The 25659-nt window shown below is 53.3% G+C and overlaps 1 protein-coding gene across 1 annotated transcript; it reads right to left on the reverse strand.

Moving 5' to 3' along the window:
* Positions 1-2: 2 nt before the first annotated feature.
* Positions 3-25400, reverse strand: FAM163B (family with sequence similarity 163 member B). The gene is made up of 3 exons (XM_074891276.1): positions 24726-25400; positions 3157-3272; positions 3-2990 (listed from the first exon to the last, which is right to left on the reverse strand). Exons 2-3 carry the CDS (start codon positions 3247-3249, stop codon positions 2601-2603), a joined length of 483 nt encoding a protein of 160 aa, XP_074747377.1. The 5' UTR covers positions 3250-3272; positions 24726-25400; the 3' UTR covers positions 3-2600.
* Between the last annotated feature and the right edge of the window lie 259 nt (positions 25401-25659).

The raw sequence follows: 25659 nt of genomic DNA on the forward strand, positions 1-25659 counted from the left end.
TATCTTGTTTTATTCTCCAGTTTGTAGTGGGCATTTGCCCTGTGTGCTGGGAACACTGGAGTCAGGGCTGTGGACTTGCTGGTGCCCAGGGGGGAGCAGAGCAGCTCAGAGTTGGGGAATCATGGCTGCTCAGGCAATGATGCAAGGAAAAGTCCCAGCAGTGGGGGAGTGGGGGATTTTGAGACTGTTGCTCTGCTTTATGGGCCCTTTGGGCTTGTGTGTGTGGCTTTAGGAACTGCAACCCTGAAGCTTCTCAAAGCAAAAGAGGTTTGATATGGTGCCAGCAAGAAAAGGGCCTTTCCACACTCCCGACGTGGGTTATTGCTCTGTGTTTCTGCAGGCACAACTCACGGAGGCCAGGCCAAAGGCTCCTTGGCATCCCTGTCCTAGTGTGTGCACCCCAGTTACCGCTGCACTGCTCCCCTCAGCAACAGGGAAGCTCCTGTGCCTGTGTGAAAGCTTTGCAAACAACACCCCGTGTTTGAAGATGCAGGGACAAAAGGCTCGGCCTCAAAACCCATCTCAAAGTAGTTTATTTCTTTTTTTTTTTCTTTTTTTTTCTGGTTTTTTTTTTTTCCTCCCACCTCTGTGATTCCCAAAGTCCTGTACAACAGATCACCAGGTGAAGGTTAGCAAAAACTAACCCTCTGCTTAGTTTCCAAGCCACACAGGAAGGAAAAAAGAAAAAGGGAAGAAAGGAAGGCCGACGAGAGAAGTACGGTCACAAGAAATGCAAAGAGGAAGGCTCGAGGCGTGGAAAACCTCAGTGAGAACTGTACACAGGAGCATGGCCCAAGCAGCTACTGTCCCTCCGGAGCAGAGGCATCATGCTCCCGGGACGTGGTGCCACAGGGACCAAGCCCAGAATATTAAACATGTATGAAACCCAAACCCAGCCCCCCTGCCCCAAACAGAACCCCCCCGAGAAAGTCAAAGATACTCATTTGCAAAGACTGACTTGTACTTCAAAAGATTTCCTGTGGAATTAAAAGCCCTCGTGGTTAAAAGTAAAATATCCAGCTGGGCTGTGTATAGTGTTTGTGAGCTGATGGGGCTGAAGCCACGGCTTTTCCTTCCCATCTCATCTTTAAAAAGGAAAGCTGACCCAGAGCACAGCGCTGAGGCTATTAGAGTCTCTTTGCAGCCAGTCCACCCTCTGCCAGCCATCCCCAAGTCCACCGCGATGCTTTTAACCTGAATAATGCACAATCCAGAAGAAAGAGGGTGTTTTGTCAAACTGAGTATTGCAAGGTTGGAGGGGAGGAATTGAGACAGCCAGGAGAGACCAGAGCACCGGAGTCCCCCACATAGGCACCGCTGCAACATGTGATTCCTCCTTCCAAAGCACTGAATTAACGGAACGGCTCCTTTGCAGCATGTTTAATGCAGAGGGACGTGCTCGGTGGCCGGCTCGGTGCCTGCTCTGCCAGCCCAGACCCAGCGTGGCTGGTGGAGCTGGGGCAGAGCTGGTGCCACAGCCCCAGCCAGGCTGCCTGCCCACGAGAAACAGCTTGATGAAAAACACAACAGAGGTGGCTTTGCCTAAATCTAAAGTGGTTTGACACATTCCTGGATGGGGAGAAAGTGTCATGGCTTTTTTTTTTTTAAAAAAAAAATCCACACAAACACATGTAAAAACGTGCATTCAGGAGGGTGGGCACATACACAGCACACCCCTTCTCACCTAGCCCTCAATCAGAAGTCGTGTATGGCATTATTAGGAGTGGGGCTGCTGATTATTCGGAGGCAGCATCTACAGGTGTATTCCTCCACTCAAATTGCGCTCTGTGTTATTTCCATAGCCAGGTAATGCAATGGGTTTGCAACCCGCCCCAGCCCAGCTCCATCGGGGGACTGTGGGGCTGCCCTGGGGGCTCCAGGGATGGGCTGTGCACTCACTGGCCATCCTAACCCTAAGGGGATCACGCCTGTCACCCAGGAATAAATGACCAACTGGAGGAGTGAGCTGGCCTGGGAATAGGGCAGAGCTGTGCACACACACACGCACACACGGCTGCAGTGTGGAGCGGGGCAGGAGGGGGTGGCAGAAGGGGGGGCAGTAGCAGCTCTGCTTTGCTATGGGACCATGGAGGGGGGGGTATGTGTCTGTGTGTGTGTGTGCGTGTGCACTAGGGCCAGGATCAGTCGGCTTCAGCGTGCCCCCACGACACGGCAGCAGATGCCCGCTGACTCGCAGCACGAGCCATTTTGTAGCCAACCGTGTGCCCCATTACCTGCTTGTCATCACTCGGCGCTTCAGCCGAATGTCGAGGAGGGGCGTTTACTCTGTATAAAAGGATGAGCAATATCAAAAGCCTCTTTATAAAAGAAAAAAAAATGCAACGCATCGCTAGAAAACCTTGCGTCCCAGCTGCAACTGTCCTCCCCCATGCTCCCCTTTTGGGCTTGTTTTTTTGCTACCCCTTTATGTTGCCATTTATCACGTCTCTGCCTACAGAACGCTGAAATACATTTTTTTTTTTTTTCTTCCTTTTCAAAACTCTTCCATTAATTTCCAAAAGTTCTCCCCGCTGTTAAAAGCCTCGGCGGCAGCGGCGAGATGCAACATGATGCTCCGGGCTGGGCCAGCAGCCAGCCCCTCACACATCGGTGCTTATGCTGCGGCTGCGGGAGAAGGCTTCCCGCATGGCCGAGAGCCGGTTGGGGTTGAGGGCCTGCAGGTTGGCCACGCTCACCGGCAGATCGAGATCTTCCTGGCTCACCGTCTTGTAGCTCACCCGGTCGCCCCCGTTGTGCAGCTCCTCGGGGGGCTCCTGCAGGAAGAAGGTGGGGGGCTCGTACGGCGCGCAGCTGGGGCAGCTGGGCCGGCTCGGGGTTGGCTTCTTGCCGAAGGGGGACGAGGCGTAGAGGGACGGGCCGTTGGTCAGCACTACGTTGCGGTTGCAGTGGAGCGGCGGGATGTGGGAGTGCACGGCGAAGTCGGGCTCCTCCTCGTCCTCCTCGGACTCATCCTTCTTGCAGCAGTAGTACTGAAATAGGATGGCCCCGTGGGGTCTCAGCTGGCATCCCGAAACGCCCACCCTGCCAGCGAGGGGCTGCTCCATGCGTGCCAGCCCTGGGGAGCAGCAGGCAGGGGACACCGGGCTCCCCTCCCCATTGCAACACCCTTTGGGGGCCACATCCCCCTGGCCTTACCTGGAGCCTACAGTAGCAGAGGACGGCGATGATACAAAGTAAAATGACAGTCGCTAATATTCCACCTGTGATGACCACGGTCCCGGCTGTCATCCGCCCTCTTCTCCATTAACAGCCTGCAAAAGCGAGTACACGGGGTGACGGGGTGAGGTGGGGGCCAGGGTGAGGCTGGTGCTGGGCGATGTGTGGTTCCACAGATTCCCAAACCCTCAGCTCACCCGGGGAAAAGAAACCAGGAGGGCTCTGTGGGAGGTGACGGGCAGGATCAGGCCAGATCCTGGCACTAGGCGCCTGTGAAAGCCATCAGGGAGGTCCCGTTTCCCCCCCTGAGTGCCACCTTGCAGGCACAGGAGGATAAAAGAAAAATTCATGTAGCGGGTGAAAGTTTTAGTAAACAGCAGCTCTGGGGTCACATTGGGCTCTTCTGCATGCAGGAGGGGGGATCCAAAGGAAATAAAACCACCTGCCCAGTGCCTGTGGCACCCAGCGCACCCTCCCAGCTCCTGCCTGGTGGCAGAGAGAATCAGTGATGGGAGAAGGAGCTTTCTGAGCTGTACACATTTTTCTCTGAGCCTGTAATCCATTTTCCCCGTGAAAACAGTGTGGTATTTTAATTTGGAATAACCGGAGCTTCTAAGTGAGCCTTAATGACTGCAGGGACAAGCGCTCTCCCCTCCTTGAGCAGCGAGCTGAGGTATGGGATGTGTCTGCCTGCTGCAGGAGGCACCAAGCTCCTCACCTTCACCATGGTTAAGCCGTGGTGTTGGGGGGCTGTGGGGGCACCCCAGGATGCTGCTTCTGACATCCTTGGGCGAGCTGTTCATTCCCAGCACAGCAAATACTGCAGCTGGGACACAGCGTGCTGGACATCACCGAGACACTGTGGCTCAGCTTGGCCCCACGCTTGCGTTTTGGGGTACCACCAGCACCCTTCTCTCCCTGGAGTGCCCCTTAGGGGAATCTGGGTGCTGACACAGACGTGGCAGCGGTGGAAGGTCCCTGCTGTTGGCACTGCTGGGCTCACCCAGAAGGCAGATGCTATGCATCATGCACAGCCCCACAACGGCAGCATGAGTCTTGCTCTGCACATCCCTGACCCGAGAGCCTGTGGGAGGGCTTGAATTTCCCTCCATCCCATGCAGAATAAGACCAAGCTCTTTGCCACAGGAAGGATGCTGGGGAGACACGTACCTGCCTGCACACACCTGCTAGCAGCTATGCAGACAGCGGCACTAACCCCAGCACCGCTCTGCAACTAAAGCTCCAGCAGCCCTTCAGTGCTGCAAGAGTTGGGCTGGGAACAGGAGAAGCGACATAAATTAAGCAAGAAATTGTACCCTGACCACCTACTTTACAAGTGCTTTAACAAAGCTGGCCTCCAGCTCATGCTATCAGGTTAAAACAAAAAAACCAGCCACCCCAGCCCCAAATTACTTCAGCACCCGAGGAAAAGCAACCGTATCTGTCAGGGATTTAACCCGTTTCCAAAGAAAATAAATCTGTGGCATATTTTCAGGCGCTTAATGTCCTGCTAAAGTTGGGTAAGTGCTGAATGGATAAAGCAGTATCACATTTTATGTTGCTGCTGAGCAGCGCTGTAGGAGGGAAGGTAATTTATAACGATGGCTGAACGTCTTCTAGCACCGCACAGCCACAGGGCAAGCACCAGGCCAAATCCTGCCCTCATTCCTCGGGCAAAATGCTCTGGGGAGGCTCGGGGCGAGGTGGGGGCGCAAAGGAGGGGAATACAGTCAGGGGAAGGGTTTACAAAAAACGCATTAGTGGTTTAAAAACTTTGATTCCTGCTTAAAGAGGGATGGAGGCACCCGGCAGCAGACCTCGGGCTGCACTGGGTGCTGCGGGCACATGCACCGGCCTGGCAGAGCTGGCTGGAAATGCCCATCCGTGGGGCCTTTCTGCTGCTCCCATGTGCAATCACTGAGCTGCCAAGGCAGGGGTGTGCAGGGCAGGCGCGGGACCTGGCTCTTGGGGTGGCCGGACTCAGCCCTGCAGACTCTCAGGGATGGGCTCTGCACCCATCAGAGAGGATCAGCAGCTTCAGAAGAAGGTGATAGGCAGGGCTCTGGCAGGGAGGGCTCCCCAGCTTCCTCACTGATTAATTAAACGGCAGCCTACCCCGGGGAGACAAGCGAGGGTCATACAGAGCCAATTTTCACGGTTTCTGCCCAGCTGAGGTCAGCCAGATGTGGCATTGCAGCCACTGCTCCATCCAGAGCAAGACCTTTCGCTCCTTTCTCCTCCCATAACATACTTGTCTGATTAAAGCTGCGTACCTGGAAGCATTAAACTCTCCAGCATGCAAAGGGGGAGGAAAGCAGAGCATGTGGAGGCCCATAAGCAGAACAATTCCTGTCTAGACCTCCTTTTTACATTTGTTCCTAATTTCACGCTCCACAGGCTCCCAGATTCATATATTTAGTAATAAATATCCTGGTAAAAGGAAGTGCTTTGCAGCTCTGCTGTGGTCTTGGAGAAAGTATGCAGGAGCCCTGGTATTAGGAACGCAGGCACCGAGAGACGCAGTCCCAGCAGACGGTTGCTTGGCTTCTTCCTCACCCCTCAGTAACGTTAGGAGCCCTCCAGCTACTGAGGATGCCTGACCCCCCCAGCCCCTCTACCCCATCCAAATCCAGCTCTCAGCACATCCTCCATCACTGCCAGACAGCTGGGAAGGGGCTGCGTGGGATGTTAACTCTGCACAGGCTGTTTGCCCCTGGCCCAGGAGCCCTTTGCTGCAGGAAAGGGGTCCCCAGTGCCACGGGGTGACAGGGGATGGTGCCTCTCGGGGTTACTGGGAGCCGCCGTGCTGGTGCAGGCTCAGGGGAGCTTGGGTGCAATGCTTCCCCCTTCTCCAGCACCCTGCTTTACCTTCCCAGCATGTAAAGGACAGGTTTTGCTGCTGCAACAAACCAACAACACTCCCCTGCATGGTTGCTACAGGCTGCTCCTGGATGAGCTGTTGGGTTTTAGACACAATCCTGGGCCACTTGCCTGCTTTTGCCAGGACATCTATTGCTGCAGCTATAGCAGCACCAGCCCTGCAGCCCTGCAGTGGCTGGGAAGTCCCAGGGTGCAAGAAAATGGCCTTTTCTATTCCTTGCAGCCTGGAGAAGACACAAGCAGAGCTCCCATCAGCTCCAGTCCCATACTGGTGACTTCTTTCCTCGCTGACACCCCCTGCATGTCTCTGCCATGGCTGAGGACGTGGGCTTTGAGGTCGTGCTGTTCACCAGGAGCCAGGACTGCCTCAGCCTCTGCTCCCCCCTTCATTTGGGCACTGCCACAATGGGCTGACAGACCTTCCCGACGTGCTGCAGCCCAACCCAGGGGCTGGAGAGGGGCTGGGGGAAGTTTCTCACAAGCAACAAAGAATGGAACAGCACAGAATTGCACTTGACAATGCAGAGAGGAGAACGGGGGGATGAGAAAACATCCCAGGTCACCCCTCCCCCAGCATCTTGAACATGGCCTCTGGACTGCTGAAGGTGTCCGGCACAGGGAGAGGCTGCTCACAGCTGTGCCTTGCTCCTGGGTCAGCTCTGCGGAGACTGGCTGTGCAGCCAGCGCCTCTCGGGACGCCTGCGTGGGAGAAAGGCTTCAGAGCAGCTGGGGGGGGCTGAGCTCAGCCCATCCGAAGGCTCCAGCTAACACCCAGCTAACCGTGGCTCCAAAACACTGAGCTCCGGGTCTGGGTGCTGGAGTACTCCAACCACAGCCGGCTCACGTGGACTGGCCTGACCCTGCCTGCCGAAGCTGTGGGAGAAGGAGACCTGGGGACTGCTACAGAGGCCACTCCAAGGTTTCTTTTAGAGACCCTCAAATGCCCAGTTAAGCCAGCTCTAGGATTTGCAGGTGTTAAGAACAATCTTCAGACCAGACCTTTAAATGAAAGGGGCTTCTGCCCATCCCATCCCACCCCATCCCACCCCATCCCATCCCATCCCATCCCGTCCTCAGGGCAACACAGTCACCCCAAAGCCTTTTGCACTAGCTGAAAGTGCTGTCATGGCAAGCACCAAAAAAACATCCCACTGGAACTGTGCCTGCACAAGGAGACCGTGTCTTACCTGCAAGGAGCTGTAGCCCATGGCTTGTCCTACTGTAGTGCTACCTGCATCCCCCAGCAGCCCTGGGACCTGCTTCCTCTGCAGCCAGAAGCAGCACAGCCCTCTATTTAACAAGGAAGTTGGGAATTGCCCTTATTCACCTGACTCCAGAAGCTGGAGATTTAAACAAAGTAGCCAAACGAGGTGTGAAACAACAACTGGCAGCACAGACATGAGAGCTGGCAGGATTGGTCAGCACTGGAGCAGGCAGGAGCTTAGACCCCACCATAACAAACACACAGGAGTAAACACACAGCCAGAAACACCCCAGGCTCGAGGGACACTTGGCCCAAACCTTCTGCATGAGACCTCTGGCCCTTGTCCTGGCCGTCCTGCTGATCACAACAGTGGTCTCATTTGCAGAGGGGAGCGGGGATCAGCTCTGCCCTGCGCTTCCAAATGGCCGAGATGGAAAAAGGAGAGAAAAAAGGAAAAAAAAAAGCCACCCCACCCTTCCCAGGGAGCGGAGGAAGCCAACACCGTGTCCTGAAGTAACACCATCCTGCCTTGCCTTGGCTCTGCTCTGCGCTAGCACATCCCTGGCCGTGCTGCGTGCTTGGCCGAGCTGTTTCTGCACCGAGTCCTGCTGCCGTGCGTGGGTGTCCTCCCCCACCCAGGAAGGGCTCCGAGGGGGAAGTGACCCCGCATGCCAGCACGGCCCCCCAGCTGACCTTCCTCCCAGCATCACGACGATGGCCGGTGGTGGGTCAGCTTGTTGGGTCGCTCTGGGGAGAGTCCTCAATGGGGGCGACATTCAGGTTGGGAAGATTAAGTCCTACGTGGAAACTGGGCGTTGAGCAGCTGTGTGCGGCGGGGAGCACGAGTCTGACCTTCCGTGGTGGAGACTCACAAGCTCCACAGGTTTTTACCTGGGTGGGCAATGCAGCCACTGCCCAGCTTATCCACACACAATGAACCCTGACACTGACATTTCTGACCAAGCCCCACTTCAGAAGAAAGGAAAAGAGCTCAGCAAGAGGCTGGGGAAATGGGAGAGCGCGCGAGTGATGCTGGCTGTCCGCGATGCCGCTTCCCCGAGCTGCTGGGTCTTGCTGCTGCTGCTGCTGCTGCTTTTCACCTCGGAGCTGGGTGCAGGCAGCATTCGGGACCCAGGATCTTGGCCCAGAGTAACAAGAAATCACACTGGCCAGGGTAGACTGGATCTGAGCTCTTGATGCTGCAAAGTCTCAGGGTGAGCCTGGCTTACACTCCCTTGTTGCCCCCCCCGCCCTGGTGCCACGTAAGTGCCACGGCTCTGCCCAAGGGTAAACCCAGGGGAGCATCGGTGTGAAGGAAAACCACTGCCCAGGCAGCAACCACCAGCCTGGGAGGTGGGAAAGCAGCAAATAAGTTAGAAGCCAAAGACAGTTTGGTGGCAAATACAGCCTTATTTTTGCATTTCCCCCAGTTCCTGTAATCCTACCCAGTCAATGAATAAGAGCCGGGCTGCTAGGAACAGCCAGGCAGCGTGCCAGCAGAAGACTTTGCATTTACAGAGCCAGCGGACAGGGCAGCTGCCAGAAACACAGGCGGGGAACGTGGCTTTCCATATGAAAAACACTTTAGGCAGAAGGCCTGCATCAGTTTTGTTTGCTTTCTCTCTCCCTCCTGAGGCAGCACTCCTGGCCTGAGGGCTGATGCTCTGCGTAAACAGCAGGGATTTAAACAGTCCGGCTTGACCACGGGTGGGCTGGGGAAGGGGCACATGGGACCCATCGCTTCGACAAGACCATCTGAGCACGCCTCAACACACGGACAAGACGAGACGTGTCTCAGCAGTCAGTGCTTCCCCATCTCGGCACAAGGGCTTCCCGTGTGGGACCCCCCTCTATCTCCAGGCACCCCACACTCCAAGTTTCTTTTGAACACTTCATGAGCAGGGGGCAATGAACTGGTTGGGTAACACTACTCACAATTTCCCAGCTCCTCCTGGTTGTGGGAAACAGCTTGGAGATCCCAGCAGCCCTGTCCTCCCATCTGCACCCCTCTGGGACGGCACTCGCTTGGACACTGGCCCTTTGCACAGTGGTTCCTGCTTTCCCTACCCTGAGAAGGGGGGGTTCCACTGCTATTGATAATCCCTGGAATAAGAAGGATTTTTGGAAGTGAATCTATGGCACATCAGAGGGCTCCACCACCTGGGAGATGCAGCCAGATCCGGGCTGCCACTCGCAGGCTGTAACGCTGCTGTGGGCTCTTAAATGACAAATCAGAATGGGGAGCAAAACATTTCACACCCAGCTCAAACTGCATGGCCCTTTCTGGCGGCCTTAGAGCCGTCACCTGGTTTGAAGCCAATTACAGATCTCACCGATATTCTTACAGAGGTGACTCACAGTTCAGCCTGCAGTAACCCCTGAGGCTCCCCCTGCCACTAACGCACCCCCAGCTCTCCTGCCTGCTGAGACAGACCCCAGTACTTCAGCTCCCACTGATGTCCAGACCAGAAACAACACATTTCAAAGGCAATCTATACACAGTGCCTGATAAATTATTCAGCAGATGGGACATTGCTGGAATAATGCTGAGCTCTGCAGAACAGGATCCCGACCACCTCCAGGCTCCCACGCTGCACGGCTTGGGCAGGGCTGGGATGGCAGCTCGGGGCCAGCTGTGCTGGGGACATGGAAAGGTGACAAGAACTGGGGTGTGAGAGAGCCCTCTCTGCCTGCAGGCACCGGCTCGGTGCTCTTCATGCCGGTTTTAGCATCCTGGCAGTGAGAGTTAAGCCTGGAGTTCCATCAGGCTAATGCAAGATGAGCATCGCGCTGATATGGAGATGTATCCCTCATATTTGCATCAATCATAACCCAGATAAACTCCTTCAGGGGGCTGGAGAGGCTCCTCTCTGCCCATTCTTAGCTCAGCCCTTTACAGCCAGAAATGTTCCCCCAGTGCTCCCAGAGCCGATGGCCAGGCTGAGACAGGGAACAAGGATCGTCAAATGTCAGTGACCTGCTCCTTCTGTCTGCTCTTATTATCATCCAATATAACGATATATAATAACGATATTATATAACATTAAAATTTTATAATCCAAAGTGTTTTGTTAAATGTTTCACGGCAGCCCAAAAACTCCTAGAAAAGCCACCGCTTTTCTGATAACTTGTATAAGCTGAGGACGCGCCGTACACGTATCCCTGCAGGTGTCCCTGCTAGCGGTGGCACTGCCAGGGCAGCCAGGCTGTACTCCTCTGTGAGAGCAGCTCATCGGCAGTGAAACCCAGCAAGGGAGGCCCAGACTATTCTGGAGATATATCACACAGCAACAGTCACTCTGAATTTTGGGTTTTCCTGAAGCTTAAAGAAAGCAGAAGGTCATGGGACAATTAAGGATCCCCTCCCACCAATTACCATTATTAGATTTTAAGAGAGAGATTAGCTCTTAGTGAGCCGTCTGAATTTTCAGCACACTTAAGCAGGCTGCCTTCAAAGCTCATCGATCTCGGGGATGCCTGCCCCAGCAGCGCGCGAGAGGGAATATGTGCTCTGCAATAATGAGGCAATAATGTCATTTAATACAACCAAATCACGCCTAATGAAAAATAATATTTGCACAGCTCATCAAAGCGGCATTGAGGCTTACTAAGCACAACTCCAGGCATGAATTTAAATGACTGCAGATGCTAAACAGAGTGAAGTGGTGCCGCTGGGGAGGGATGGGGGAAAATGCTGAATCACGTGTGGTGCCCTTGGGAATGTCCCCTTTCAGTGCCCCTGGGGCCACCCCGAAGGTGCTGCTACCTCAGTCCCAAAGGGACAAGGAGAGGTGTCTGTGGACACTTCAGCACCACCTGGAATAAAGAAGGGTATGTTCACCCTGCTCCGTCCTTCTGACTCTCTGTAAAACTGTACAGCCATGTCCTAAAAAGCATCCATACGGACACTAGCGACATCCATAGGGTGTCGATGGGGATGCTGGAGACTTGATGCTGCCGCACACCAGCCCTACCTGGCAGCAGTCCAGGAGAGGTAAACCCAAAAACCAGGCCCGAGGAAGGAACGGGTAGAGACATGATGGACTCGCCTCCGGGTCTGCAGCAGGGGCTCGTGGCCAGCCGGTCTCTGTCAGGATTTGAGAGCTGCTGTCAAATCACACCAGAGGGTTTTACCTTCCTCAATCCCACCTTTCACTGCCCAAACAATCACACTCTGCTTAAGTACCAGGAATTATTCCCATACGTCAGCTGGAAAGCAGACCATAATCCCAATCACACATAAGCAGCCTAAACTCCTTAAAAAAAAAAAAAAAAAGAAAAAAGAAAGTCAGGCTGTCTTTCTACTCTGCATCATTTAATTGTCTCTTGAATTATGGTTTAGTCAGTCTGAGATATTAGCATCATAGAGGGTAGGTTTTGGTATTAGCAGCCTGAGATAAGCTCCACCATCACTGCTGAGTGGGAAATAAGTGAGAGGGTGGGGAGCACCCACCTGCCCACCCCAGAGACTTCTCCTAGCAGGGCAACTTTTCAGGCTGGAAATGTCCCCTGACCAACCTGAAAATCTTGGGCTAGTTTACTAAGAACTAACAATAAATCTTACTCCTGACTAGTACTTTTTCCTGCCCAATTCACTGAGCAGGCATTGCTCCCTCTGCATCACCACCTCGCAGGAGAGCTCACCGCATCCCCCCAGCCAGGCACAGTCTGCTGGAGTGCTGGCAGAAACATAAAAAAGCCCTTATTGTCAGAAAACCCTGCTGAAATAATGCACCAAAGGTGGAAAGAAAGGAATTTGCCTTCTGAAAGAGCAAGTCTTTCCAGAATTGCTCCATTCACCTGGATTTCAAACTCTTCAGGCTGAAAAACAGCCACTGCTGCCCTGAGAACCTGATGCCTGAGCCCTGTGGGACCTGGTGCCTTACACCAATAGCTCACACCAGCTTTCCTGCTGTCCCATCTCCAGAGAAATGCCTCGAGAGCAGGGTTTCACAGCTCAGACAGGACTGCTGGGGCATGCAGATGGGAAGAGACTCACACAGAGTCACTGGCTGAGCTCTCGGCAGGTTACAACCCTGGCTGGGAGCTGGAGCTGCCTCCTGGCCCCTGGGGCACCGACACTGCAACTGGGATGGGTCCAGCTCTCCCATCCACGACAGTCCTGGGGACAAAGCTCTTATGGGCCAGGGATGCTGCACAGAGGGAGAGCAAGGTCTTGGCAACAGGGGCAGCAGCTCTCATGGTGGCTCTCCCAGCAGTGGCTGCTTTAGCTCCAGGGATTTGTTGGCTCTGGCCGTGCAGTGGCGTCTACATGGAGCCTCATTGTAGCGTCTGGGCTGGGGGAGATGGACTGAGTCAACCCTGCTGGGATTCAGCCCTTTGCTATTAGAAACACTACATGCTTCCAAGCTTGTGTTTGCACCTTTTAGCTTTTGCCTCTGGCAGCCACAAAGCCATGCAGACCCCTGCGTGGCACGGAGAAGAGCAGCAGGGGATGCAGCCAGCAGCCAGCCCCAGCTGCACGTTCAGCCTTTGTGCGACATCTGAGCTAAAGCCCTGGTTCAGCCCAGGGCCTCTGGCCTCGGCTCCTCTCTGGCTCCGGCAAATGAAGCAGTACCAAGCCTGAGAGGGAAAGCCTTGCTATGCCAATACCCATTTTACAGAGAAGGGAAACTGAGCCCTGGGCTGGTTAAGGCTCTGCTTTTGAAGATACGTTGCTTGAAATCTATCAAATATCAGCCCATTCTCAGACTAAGGTGGTTTCTCCTAGGCCAGGCACTGGGTAAGCTGCGAGCTGGGATCAACTCCACTCTCCTTCCACCCTCCACGCCAGTGGTTGGTAAGGATGAGTCCCCACACCTGACCCGGTGGCCCCTGCAGATGTCCTGAGACACAGATGAGCCATCGATCCTGGGATGCAGATGAGCCATCGATCAGGGGCTGGGGAAGGAAGGACGCGTACAGTGTACGCTTCCAGTAAGTAATAAATCCAACAGCTTTACATTTCCCAGAGGTATGAACACAGCTCTGCGGGATGGGAAGATCCTCAGCAGGTTGAAGTCTTTGTGAGCTGCACAACTTGCTCTCATTTGCTCAGGATTCACAGACCTGAACAGGCTGGGCTGGAGGGAGAAGGGCGAACCATTTCCTTGGTGCTCATTAAATGCAGCAACCTGAGAGCTCCAGGGACCACCCTCCATCCAGCTGCAGCAGTGGGTGGGAGGGGGACCAGCACCCCTCTGTCCTTGCCACCCCTGGCTGTGGGTGCTGGCTGATGGCTGGTGACACCTCCGGCAGCCCCACACTGTCCCTCAGCACCCTGTGGTCACATGCCATTTCCTGGGCTCCAGCTCTCCATGCAACCCACTTATTCCTCATCAGTCCCCGCTCCTCTGCCCCTGTGACATAGACTCCCTGCAGTGTGACCTGGGTCTGTGCTTCCAGCTCCTGCTGCTGCGTGACACTGGGTGAATCCCTGGGTGCTGGCTGTGGCCGACCACCCAGCATCTCCTGGGACAAGCCCTTGGGACTGCCTGAACAACCACTCATGCACCAGCAGCCCGACCTGGGATCTCCAAAGAGATATATGTTCTTGCCTTAAAAAAAAAAAAAAAAATCATAAAAAAGGATAGGGAGTTTCCATAGCTACAGCTTTACATTGCTCTGGCAAAGGCTCAGGTTCAGCTCGTGTAACAAGAACCAAGCAGAGTGTTTTTCCCACTCCAGCCCAGCAAGGTAGCATGGTGCATGAATAAAGAAGTGAAGAGGGGAGAGACAGCTCAGTGATTCTGGAAATAATGCATAAATGTTAAGGACTGACATAGGGGGGCTGCGTCTAGCACTGCCTCCCTGCCCTGCCTGACCCATGGCCTGTATGGGGCACAAGTTGCATTTGCAGTGGGGAGGGAAGGAGCACTCACAGCCCCCCTCTCACCAGCACGGCAAGCGAGACACGCACCTCCATGCCTCTTGACGTGGTCAGAAGCCAAAAACTGCTTCACTTAAATTGCTGTCTGCATGGTGCTCCCAGGGCTGGACTTCCAGAGAGACGGGGAGCCAGCTCAAGCAGTGAATCTGCAGAGATTTAGTGCTGCTGCCAATGCAGAGTCACTGTCCACAGGACCTGGGAACGTGGGGACATCACCTCTTAGGGCTGGTGTCTTGACCACGGCTCATGGGGAAGGACACACACACTTGCAAACCCCTCTGGTCGTGAACAAGAGGGCAATGGGCTTCCTCATTGCTTGTGACCAGGAGTCCTCCTACAGGCAGTAAAATCTCCTTATGTTATCCTTTTTAATAAGGATTTATCATTGCTGCATCAGGGGAATTAATACAGACTGTCTGAGAGGGTAATTTTCAGATTCTTGGCAACTTACACTGAATCGGTTCCAGTAAATTTTCCTTTTTTCCTCACCTTAATTCTGTTATAGCTTTTCCTGGGAGATAAAAGAGGGAGCGATTTAACTCAGAGGAAAAAAAAAACCAACCCTCAACATCAAAATCATAAGCAAAAAAGAGGAAAAGATAAAGTAATTCATATAGCTCAGCTGAAAATGGTCATTAGGCGAATAAAGAAACAGAGAAAAACCTTCACACAAATTGCTCTATTCGAAACCATGTGGGCTTAACAGAGCTGCTGGGATCAAATGTTTGAAATATCGACTGTTCCCAGGGACAGCATCTTTCAGAAATCAAAACACATGTGATGGATCTTTTTTGCCTAGCGTCAGCATTAAGACAACGCAACCCCTGTCTTTGAAATGACTCCTTGATGCTAGAGAGGCCCGGGAGAGCGATGCGGTGGTTCACACTCACTCTGCCATCTTCTCACCATCCCCAGGAGCCAAAGCAATGCTGCTGCCAGCATCAAACGGCACGGGAAACTGAGGCAGGTGAGGCTGGTGGGGCAGGGAGCTCCCACCGCCTCTGCTGGCGTCACGCTCTGCACTCCCAGCTCCTCGTGTTTGCAGCAGATCAGTGCTGGCATCTTCCCGAGCAGGCTGCAGTTTCTGCTTTCCTTGCTTAAATGATGCCTGACTTGCAGCACCTCAAAGGACTAGAAAATGCCAGGTATCCTCTCTTTGAAAGTCAAGCCTTAGACCAGTGTTCCGGATCACTCCTGAGTGTCTGAGCCCTTCCTTGGCCTTGCTGACGGGTGGACAGGCCAGGGTTCCAACAGCAGCTGTACTTGCCATGGGCTGGGCTGTGCTTCCCGCAGCCCCAGGGGGGATCAGATCATGTACCCCTCTAGGGATGTGCATGCAGAAATGCAGAAATGCCTCCATCCATCCTGGAAAGCAGGAGAAGATTCACACGCCAGCACTGCCCCCCTCCACCCTCCGAATCCCAGCTGAATTTCACTTGCACAGTGAGCTCGCTTCGCTTGAACGTGTTGGCTTGAGCTCGTTGGGAAGCAGGTATGTTATACTGTTAAACAACACTTTCTGCCCAGAGCTCATCTTGCAGCCGTGAAGAACTGGGAACCCACAACCAAAGTAGCAAAACCTTTCACTGAACCGATGCTGATTTTCTGAGCTCTCTAGACATCACCCTGGCCACGCTGATGCTGCAGTACCACAATGAGCACTTCGTTAACAGCCAGCCTCAATGGTAAACCATACAGAAACCTGCTTAACAGAGAAGTTTAAGTCTTACAAAACCCTGCAAATGTGGGCAGCTTCACTGCCCTGTGCCTGGTTGGCAGACCAAAGCCCATCGAAATGCAGGCGCCCGACTCGTGCTGGAGCTCTGCCTGCAGGAGATGCCCCTCGCAAGGTTAAACAGACCACAGGTCTCCTCTGGGAATCGGGAGCACATTCACTGCTCTCTCAAAACACGGAATCATAGGGGGGCCTGTTTAATAAAACACCCTGCAACCTGGCTGCCACTGCTCCTGGGCTTGACAGCGGGGAGATGGGGTAGCATGTGGGAGCCCAGGAATTTCCACTGTGATCACAGGATGCTTCAGTTCTGCTTCTGGTTGGTTTTATTAGGATGTCATGAAACTGCACAAGGTTGTGATATTCGGATTACATGGCAATGTTAGCATTCCTATCAACCAAAGCACTTTTTCTTTTCATGTTCCTGCAAATATTCTCATCTGTATTCATTTTTGGAAATCTTCTCTTTTTGAGCAAATCCCAAGCACTGGCTACTACAAGACCGTGCCAGTGCTACGCATTTCTGAGAGTGGGCAACTCTAATCCCCTGCAGTTCACAGAACTGCTGTAGCCCAGCAATATTCATGCTTTATATTTACTCCCAGTCAAGTCAGAAAGTATTTTAAAGACCAGCCCTTTGTCTGCCAAACCTAACATTCAACAATAAAACATAATATTTACAAAGATATCCAGAAAGTAAGATCAGCGCTTGGTTTCTCAGAAACCAGTATCACAGTCTTGTGTTTTCTATAACCTATTTTGTTTTATTTAAAAATACAACAAAAACAAAGATGTGATGCCAGAAACACAAGGCAAAATATGTGCAACCAAGAAAACCCCACTTTCTGTGGGCTGAATCTGCTCCCACGAGCTACTGTGAGAATCAGGAATAACTCTTGAGAAGACAGTAATGCTAAACTGTTGAAAATCAGAAAAAGCAAGCTGGAACTGTCTAATATTAATTGCATATATATTATGCTTGTCTTTATCTCAAGGGGCTACGCCTGCCCACGGGATGTCACATCCAGTGCTGGCCAGAGGGGATATCAGCCGGCCTCCCCTGCAGGGATCACCCCGCTCACAAACCTGGATTGAAGCAGCCGTGAAGAGGCAGCAGCCCCCAGGATGAAATCCCGGCTACCCCGCTCCTCTGCTCTGCGATGCCCTGCACGGTGGACACCTCCGGCACTCCTTACACCCCAGAATTAGGCACAGGGGTTTTATGTGCCTGAGGTGTCCCAGGAGCTTCTGCCCGAGCTGCAGCGAGCTCAGCGGTGCCAGCACCTGGTGCTGCAGACCAGAGCTGCCCTTCTCTGGGTATGTCTTTGGCTTCAGCATAATCAGTAAGAAAATGGTTTTGGTGACGGCGGGATCAGAGAAGTCACCTGGAGGAGTTTGAGAAACACCTTTCGAGTGCTTTTAATGCGTTTGGATGGAGAAGGGGGTCCAGGGGCACGCTCTTGGCAGAGCTGCAGCCACGGGCAGCAGCTGAACCACACAGCTTTATGCCTGTCTCTGCACAGGGAAAGGCATCTCAAAGGAAACCCATGGGACAGACATAAGTTTGAATTATTCCCCCAGCCCCTCCTTTGTGCAATATAACAATACAATCACAAAATTCACCTAACAGCAAACCCAAATCAACACTTATTATCCCAACTCCACTCCCACTCTCGCAGCATGGCTGTTTTTCCCCAGATCCCACCACTAATCTTTCCAGGGCTTAGCTACCCAGCAGGTGACACCAATCAAACCAAAACACCTCCTTTTCCTTCCACATGAGAGTCTTATAAATTGTATGTCTGTAAATCCCTGCTTGCACCAGCTTGCAGAGGAGACAGGGAGAGATCCCCAACAGCGAGGCCATGCATTTCCTAGGCCACCCTCCCGCAGCCAGGACACCGCAGCACTTGCTCAAACCTGAGCCTCTGGCAACCTCCGATACTGTATTTTCTCCCCAGTGGGGGAGTTTAGCTTGGATTGCCGCAAAAGGCATCATGTCTTGCTATGTAACTCACGTATATTGAGACAACTAAAGAGTGACAACATGCATGCTATTGTTCTGCAGATGCAAGGGTGGGAAACCAGGAGGAAGAAGGAGCATCACTGCCTGCAGGGCCAACGCAGGCAGACACCGGTTAGGGAGACCCTCCCCACGCTGCACAAGCTGTAAGCTAGCTATGAAGGCAGGCAACAGATAAAGGAGAGAGTTGATGATTTGCCAAAGCTCAGGCAGGAAGACCCACAAGTCTTAAAAGAAATCCACTCTGAGAGCAAAGGGAATCCAGATGTAAATCACACGGCAGAGCTCAAGCTGCACCCTCTGCTTAAATGGGGAAGCAAACGTGGGTTTCAGAACAGGAGCTCTGCACTGGGATTGCACTGTCCCTGCAGGACACCTCAGAAAATACTGTATTATTTCTGATGAAAAGAACCAAACAACCCAGAGGAGCGAAGGTGGAATATTGGGAATAAAAATGAGCAAAGCTATTTGCAGGTAAGTTATTTTTCTCACAGGCAACGGTGCCTGTAAGTGGATGTTTTAGCAGAGCTGCGATTTGCGCTCTGCAACGCAGCGGCTCTGGGGACTCGTCTGGCACTTGCCTGTGAACTCCCTCGGTCTCCCGGCACGCTCCCGCACCATCACAGCAAATACCCGCTTTGAAGGAGCCTGTGTATCATCTTTTACAACAAAGTCCAAGACGTCTCTCTGTTATGATCGGTGCCAGTTTACAAGTCTTTGAATCTCGAGACATTTTTATCCGCTTCAGTGGAAGTGAACTAAGCTGGGGAGAGGCTGGGGGAGATGATGACTTCTGAATCCATCACAAGGCTGCGGCAGTCCCCAGAGGGTTTCAAAGCAGCCACATCACCCAGCAATCTGGATATTTATCCTCCCCCAGGCAGCCAGTTTCCTTTCATTAATGCTGATGTATTTTTCCCTTTAACCTCAAACAGTCCGAAACTCTCAGTGAGTAAAGAGACAACCTGGCTTTGACTGATGCCAGCTCTGCAGGCACACGCGGAACAGGCAACGCTAGAAGAGGCCACTTCTGTCCATTATGGTCCAGCCTAGATCTTCAAGCAGCTGAGGAACAAGGGACCGCTCTACACAGGAAAAAAATGAAACCCCGAAGGACTTTTCCTCTCAGTTTGCTGAGAGTCCCCTCCAGCAGAAAGGAAAGAACTCCCAGCTGTGTGGTACACCCACCGCTTGCAATTCCCCCAATATAATGAGCTTATGAGCTTCTGCGGCTCAGACCCTGTGATGAACTTGTACCCAGAGAAAAGCCATAGCATGGCCTCAAAGCCATACCTAAAGCTGGCAGTGCTTGTCCCCCACCTGGCGAGAAGATCATCTCCTTTATCCCCTGACCAAGAGAAGCCAACCAGCGCAGCCTCGGAAAAGTCTAAGCTGGAGTTTAGTGGCAATTTAAAGAAAAAAACCTACAAGCTTTTTCACCAAAGCCTATTTTTCAGGCTGGCAGCTTCCGATGGTTCTCACCATCTAAGTTTTTGTGATTGTTATCTCAGTGACTGACCATCGGGAGGGCAGGCCTGGAGCACCAGCAGATGAACAGAAGGGAGAAGGCAGACAGGGAGGCGCAGGCTGGGGTGTGTGGGCTTTGAACAGCTCTCAACAGCTCTGAACAGCTCTCAACAGCCCTCCACCGGCACCCGCTGCCAGGGCTCCTCTGCAGCACTGACACAGCCTCACGGCAGCACCAGATGAGGCAGAGGAGGCTGGAGCCAGCGCCCAGGACAGGATGGTCCTGCTGCGGGCAGAGTGCTCTGGTTGGCTCCATAACTGCACAGGCACGCCCTGATCTCGCTCCCCCCTCACCTCCCTCTCAGAGAAAATCAGTGCCAAAACTGAAAGAAAGATGTGGGCGACCTCGACGTGATTTCCTCCCCATCATGGCTCTCCAAGGGGCATGAAATTAACGGTGAGAATTAATTCTGTTTGCCCTGGGGCCAAGGTAAGAAGGCAGAGTGATTTCTGCCAGGGGCGCGTGCAGATGAAAGGCTGGTGTGAGTGACAGCAAAGCCACCTCTCTTCCCTTCTGCCACATGTGAGCAGCATCCTTGTCACTGGGGCGAGGGAAGGGGATGATGGCTGGCACTTTGTTTCTGCCAAAAATTCACTCACCCTTCTTTTTCTTTTTTTGTAAGGAGGCTATTAACTGAGCAGGGACATGATGAATAAAGATGTGGGCTGGAGAGTGTCTCCTGCAGCGGCCTCGCTGAGCCCTCCCAACGCTGGCAGACCTTGCCAGCCCCCCCTCTCCCTGCAGAGCCTTCCGCCCTCGTCTCAGGTGCTCAGAGGCGGTTGCTTTATCCACTGCTAATGACATTTATTTTCTTTTCAGAGCTTCGGGGAGGACTCTTTCTCTCGCCCTCCCTGCTGATGTGAATCCTGCTGCCCTATTATGCTGAACTGAGACTTTCTTTACTGTTGAACGGTTGGTGGTCTCCCCTACATCCCCCGTCTGTGCCCCCCAGCCTGCTCTTGCCACAGTCAGATGTATTTTTCCTGGGCTTGATCCAACCAGCACTGAAATAAAGAGAAAAACTTACTTTTTCAGGTTGGATCGGGTCCCTGGCCTGGTGAGGATGGGCTGAGACTTGCTTTTGGGTTTCTGGTAACTTTCCTCTAAAATGTCCTTCAGAAAAAGGCAATTATCACAGTACCATTAAAGCTTTCCTCATTGCACAGCCAGATAACTCACTAGAAGTCTTTTGAAATAACCTTTAAACAATAGATCCTGTCTTGCTTACTGAATGTTTCTGAACTCAACAGTAATGCATCCAGATGTCACCCGTGTCTACTGTAGGCCTAACTATTTCTGGAAACACACCAAGGGCAAATTGCTTGGATAATGTCAGATATTGTTGCGGAGAGAATGTGACAAGTTTCCATCTCTTTGATAAAAGCTGTGGAGCAGAGAGATGTTTCCCAGGGCAGCAGAGCCACGTGCACCTTCAACTCAGCCCAGCACAGGAGCTGCATCCCTCCCCGTAGCTCATGGGCAGGTGCAGGCGGCAGGTGCTTTCCAGCTGGGGAAAAAATCAGGGTTGCTGTCAAGGAAGGCTTGGCAAGCTCACAAACTGCCATGCTGGGTGGTATGTTGCTGCGGGTGGCTTTTGTCCTGGAGGTTAAGAGATGGGGAGAGAAGCGTTGGAGACAGCGAGGAGGGGCTGAGCTGCCCCTGTGGCCTGGCAGACTTGGGGATGATGTCTCGGCCCGTCTTGTGCTGTTATTCTGAATGATCAATGTCAGAATGTTATTCTGACCCATCACAGGTGCTTGTCTCAACCAGCAAGATAAAACGCTGTCTTAAGTGAGAGGGTAAACAAAACTCCCCCAGCCCCTGACACATCTCTTGTCTCCACTCCATGGCCTGCCAAGGGGAGCACCAGCGCACACCGAGGGAGATGCCAGCGCCCGAGTGTCCCAGGCTGCAGCTTGCACTGCTGCCCCCCGACTCCAGTGAGAAATCTGTACTCTTGGCCACGTAGGATGGGGCAAAATCATTGGTGTTGTGATTTTGGCCTAAATCAGCTCCGTTCCTGACCCCTGTCTGCGCTGCCCCTAACACAGGCACCTTGAGAACCACACAGTCCATGGAAGTCAGGTCCTCCCTCTGGTGCCCTGAACTGCTATTAATGGGTCATGGCCTGTTATCAAACTTTCCAGGGAGAAAAGGGTCCAAGGATGTTTCAAAATGTTTTTATGACTTTTAATTTTGATCTCTAACCTTTCCAGCTGACCTCCGCTCAGGGCTGTTCTCACAGGGATTGCAGGGCTCGCAGGTTCCTGAGGTCCCAGCCTTGTCTGGGTTGGCCTCAGCTGTGATCTGAATGTGGCTGAAAGGTCTGAAGAGGGCCAGAGTCCATCACCCAACCTATTTGTCATCCCTCTGCCAATCTGTGGTACTGGGATATATAATTTTTTTCTCAGGCAAAAGGTGAAACGATCCTGCCTACTGTAATAAATTAGATCGTGAGGAGAGAAGGAGATAACACAATGACACGGGAAGAAGTGTAAATTAGAAAGGGAACGAGTTGCAAATTCAACCCCAACACCTGCCACCTCTCCTCCATCCCTTCCCTGCTCTTCTTCAATGTTATAAGTTGCATCACAAGCCGTGGCTGCGGGAGCCCTGCCAGCAACAAGCACCTCTTCACTGGCCATGTCCTTATCCATATCCATGACAACATGACAGCCAGGTACCAGAACACGACGAGTGAGGAGGTACCGAGTTATCCCCATTTCTTACACCAGCACTAATACAGCCAGGCACTGCGCAGCCAGATGAAAAGCTCCAAGTTACGTAGATACAGCTTGGCCAGCTGCAAAAACCCCTCACTGACCCAGGTGCAGGGCACCAGGGACGTATCCTGACGTGCCCAAAGGTCAGTGGCACAGACTTCTTCAGCCTGCGAGGATGCAGCTCAGCTCTCTGGGCTGCACATAAATGCCCGAGGGAATTAAGCACCTTTATCTCTTTGAATCTGGCACCCAGCAAAACTTTTAAAGGATTCTGAAGGGGGTGCTCAGGTATGGCTGTAGGGTCAGCAGGTGTTCTTCAGCTTTAGACATGGAAATACCTTTAGAAAGACTTGGGTCAACATTCCACCAATAGCGAGCGGGTCCTCTGTCACTTAGCCACTTCTGAACATGTTCTTATACATTGCAAAGCCTGTGAGACCAAACCTCCAGGCTCGACTCTCGTGTCACCTACATGAGGGTTTGAGGACTGCTGCAGTTGCAATGGAGAAGGATCAGGAGGAGACGTGACAGCTAGACCGATCTCTTTGCTGGAGAGCAAAGAGAAACACGGCGGAGATACAGCCATTAACCACGGTGCTGGTAGCGCTCTGCAACTCTTTTGTCCTCAGGTAGGCACAGGTATTTAAGAACTGCCTGTGTTGTAATCTGTGTTCACTGATAAGAAAGCAGAAAGGAACAAACGCTGTTTCCTTCCTCTCCCCTCACATCCCCACATCGTTCGTAAGTGAGAACCGATGTACTGAGGGGTGATAAATCAACATCACTCACTTTGCGGGGGATTTTGTTCAAGTTCTTTATATCTACTGAGCACCAGCACCGTTTAAGAGGTCCTGTCATCTTTCTGCACAGAAATCCTGACATGCAGAGGAAGGAGGTTACACTTCTAATTACAGCTGCACGGTCTTTAAGGTGTTTGAAATCTCTTTTCACCAAGTGACAGCCGTAATGCATCTTTCTGCTCATTTCAGGCTAGATGAAAACCAACCATAAAAGGTTGCAAACAACCTTCCATTATTCACACGCCATCGCAACAGGGCAAGCACCTAAATACAGGTGTGAGGCTAGTTCAGGTGCTTAGTTCACGCACAATTTATGTGAACTATTTTCCCTTAACAGCATTATAATTTAGATGCTTACTCAGTGAAGACAAGATACAATGACTAAAAAACCCCATCGTTCTGGGTACTTTTGCTCAAATGAGGTCACCCAGGAGCACTGCCTGCACTCTAAACATTGGGATGTCTGCCAGGTTTCCTAAAATGACAGGCATCCATCAAGAAAGACTGAAGCACATGATTTTACCATCTAGGTTTTATGCTGATTTCACTGCTCATTTTAGGCTAGAAGACAATCTGTTGAACCTCAAAGTGCAATCTTCTCTTACCTTTAATTTATTCTGTCAGAAAACTGTCTACCTTAATGAATATGAGCACACCCCCACTACCTTCCAAGTTTGGTGATCTGTTATGTCAAATATAAATAATCCTGTCTGAAACCAGTCGATATGGGGAAATGAAAAGCCATCTTCCCTTGGGGGATTTCTCTCTCCCTCCCACAACCCCCCCGAGCCTGCAGACTACCTTTAATGTACTGAGCAATGTCCATGTGCCTCTGAGAGCGCAGACCTGGACGGCTGCTGTATTAACCAAATAGTGACAAAACCAACCCACAGATGATTGTGCTATCGCCTTCCTTGCGTTCAACTCTGGGCTCCTGTCCATCACCATTGCTTCGTTGCGTGGGAGCTAGTGGGTTTGCTGCCTAACCTGGGGCTGGGGTGGTCTCTACAAACTCATCTGGATGGAGTAGGGGTTTCCTACGTCCTTTGGGGCCAGGACATGAGATAGGAACAAACCTTTGTCCTAGATGCATGGCTCCAGGTGAGATGCCCAGCCAGGCGAGCGAGAGAGGCCGGGTTCAGCCCCACGCTGAGCGAGCGTGCAGAGGAGGACGAGCTGTCCCCGGGACAGAGAAGGACATGACCCACACACCCCGGCACGGCACGGGATGGGGGCAGCTTTCCCACCCCATCCCTGAGAGATGCTTTCATGACCTCCTTTACATAGGCATGGCTTTGAAACTAAAGATGTTGTAGGACCAAGGAAACCCAAGCCAGGAGCACCCCGGTATTTTTCATCCTGGGCTAAGGTGGTGGGACTTGACCAGCCCCCTCTGAGACAGGCTACCAGGGAGCGGATGCTGTGCAATTCTCCATGTCCCTATTCGCTCTGTCTCCCTCCTCCAAATCCCTTCCCAGCCCCAACTCTCGCAGCCGGGGCTCCCCTCTGCCTGCTTCCCTCCTTGCAGGCGTTCCCCCGGGACGCGGGGGTTCGCTGCCGGTTCCCCCGGAGCAGCAATCCCACCGCTGCTGAAAGGCACTTCAGGATGCACCGGGAGGAGGGAGAGGGAAGTAACCAAGGGGAAAAGCACCGCAGAAGCCCCCCCCGCCCCCTCAGCGATGCGAAGGACGGGGAGCAGGAGCCCAGGCAAAGCCGGGGGAGGTCCGGAGCCTCCGCCGCTCCGCCGCCCTGCCCTCCCCGCTTACCTTCAAACGGGGGAATTGGGCTGGATCTCTCAGGTGAGGACCGCGTCTCCCGAAGTCTCCAGCTCGGAGAGCATCAATGCAAAAATAAAGAATTTAAAAAAAAAAAAAAAATTTAAAAAAAAATCACGCTAAAAAGGCGGACGCCAGCTCACGGTGCCGAGCAGACGAGCCGGCAGCAGCCACCCTCTCGGCACATGGCCGGGCCCGGCAGCAGCGGCTCTGCGGGGGAGCGCTCCCTCCCCGCCCCGCTCCCCAGCGCCGCCGGGGCCGCCAATGACGGCGGCGCGGAGCGGAGCGGCGCCCCCCCGAGCCCCGCACCGGGGCCGCACGGGCAGCGGCGCGTGCTGCCGGCCCCCCCCCCCCCCCCCCCACCCCGGCACCGCACCGCGGCGGAGCGGGAGGCGGCCACCGGGTCCGTGCCCGTCCCGTGTGTCCCGTTCCCCGCCCTGATCCGGGATGCGGGTCTGTCCTGGCCATCGCGGCCGGGCCTCGGAGTGGGGGGAGACCGGGGGCGGCCCCACGGAGCCGGTCACCCCCCCCGGAGGTGGGTCACCGCCTCACAGAGGCAGGTCACCCCCCATGGAACCAGGTCACCCCCTCACAGAGCTGGGTCACCCCCCACAGAGCCGCATCGCCCCCCACGGAGCCAGGTCACCCCCTCCCATAGCCGAGGGACACCGCAGTATGGCCGAGGGAGCCTCCATCCCCGGGGCTGGCACAGGGAAAGCATCCCCCACCCCCCCGCAGGGAAAAAGGGGAGAAAACCAAGGCAAACCCCCGCAGCATCCCTCATTTAGCCCCAGGAGGGTCCCCAGGCATTTTACACTTTCTCCCCTGCACCGTTTCTCAGGAGCTGCGCTGAGGGTTTTGCTGTCTGGTTTCGGTGACAGCCACCCCTGGGGAGAGGAGGGTATCTCCTCTTCCCAAATCCGTG

The sequence above is a fragment of the Strix uralensis genome, chromosome 21 (genome assembly GCF_047716275.1).
Source record: "Strix uralensis isolate ZFMK-TIS-50842 chromosome 21, bStrUra1, whole genome shotgun sequence".
In the NCBI taxonomy this organism is placed as follows: domain Eukaryota; kingdom Metazoa; phylum Chordata; class Aves; order Strigiformes; family Strigidae; genus Strix; species Strix uralensis.

Coding starts and splice junctions, on each gene's coding strand:
- FAM163B (XM_074891276.1), bottom strand. CDS start 3,249: ATGACAGCCGGGACCGTGGTCATCACAGGTGGAATATTAGCGACTGTC. Junction 2,991..3,156: donor TCTGCTACTGTAGGCTCCAG/GTAAGGCCAGGG, acceptor ATCCTATTTCAG/TACTACTGCTGCAAGAAGGA.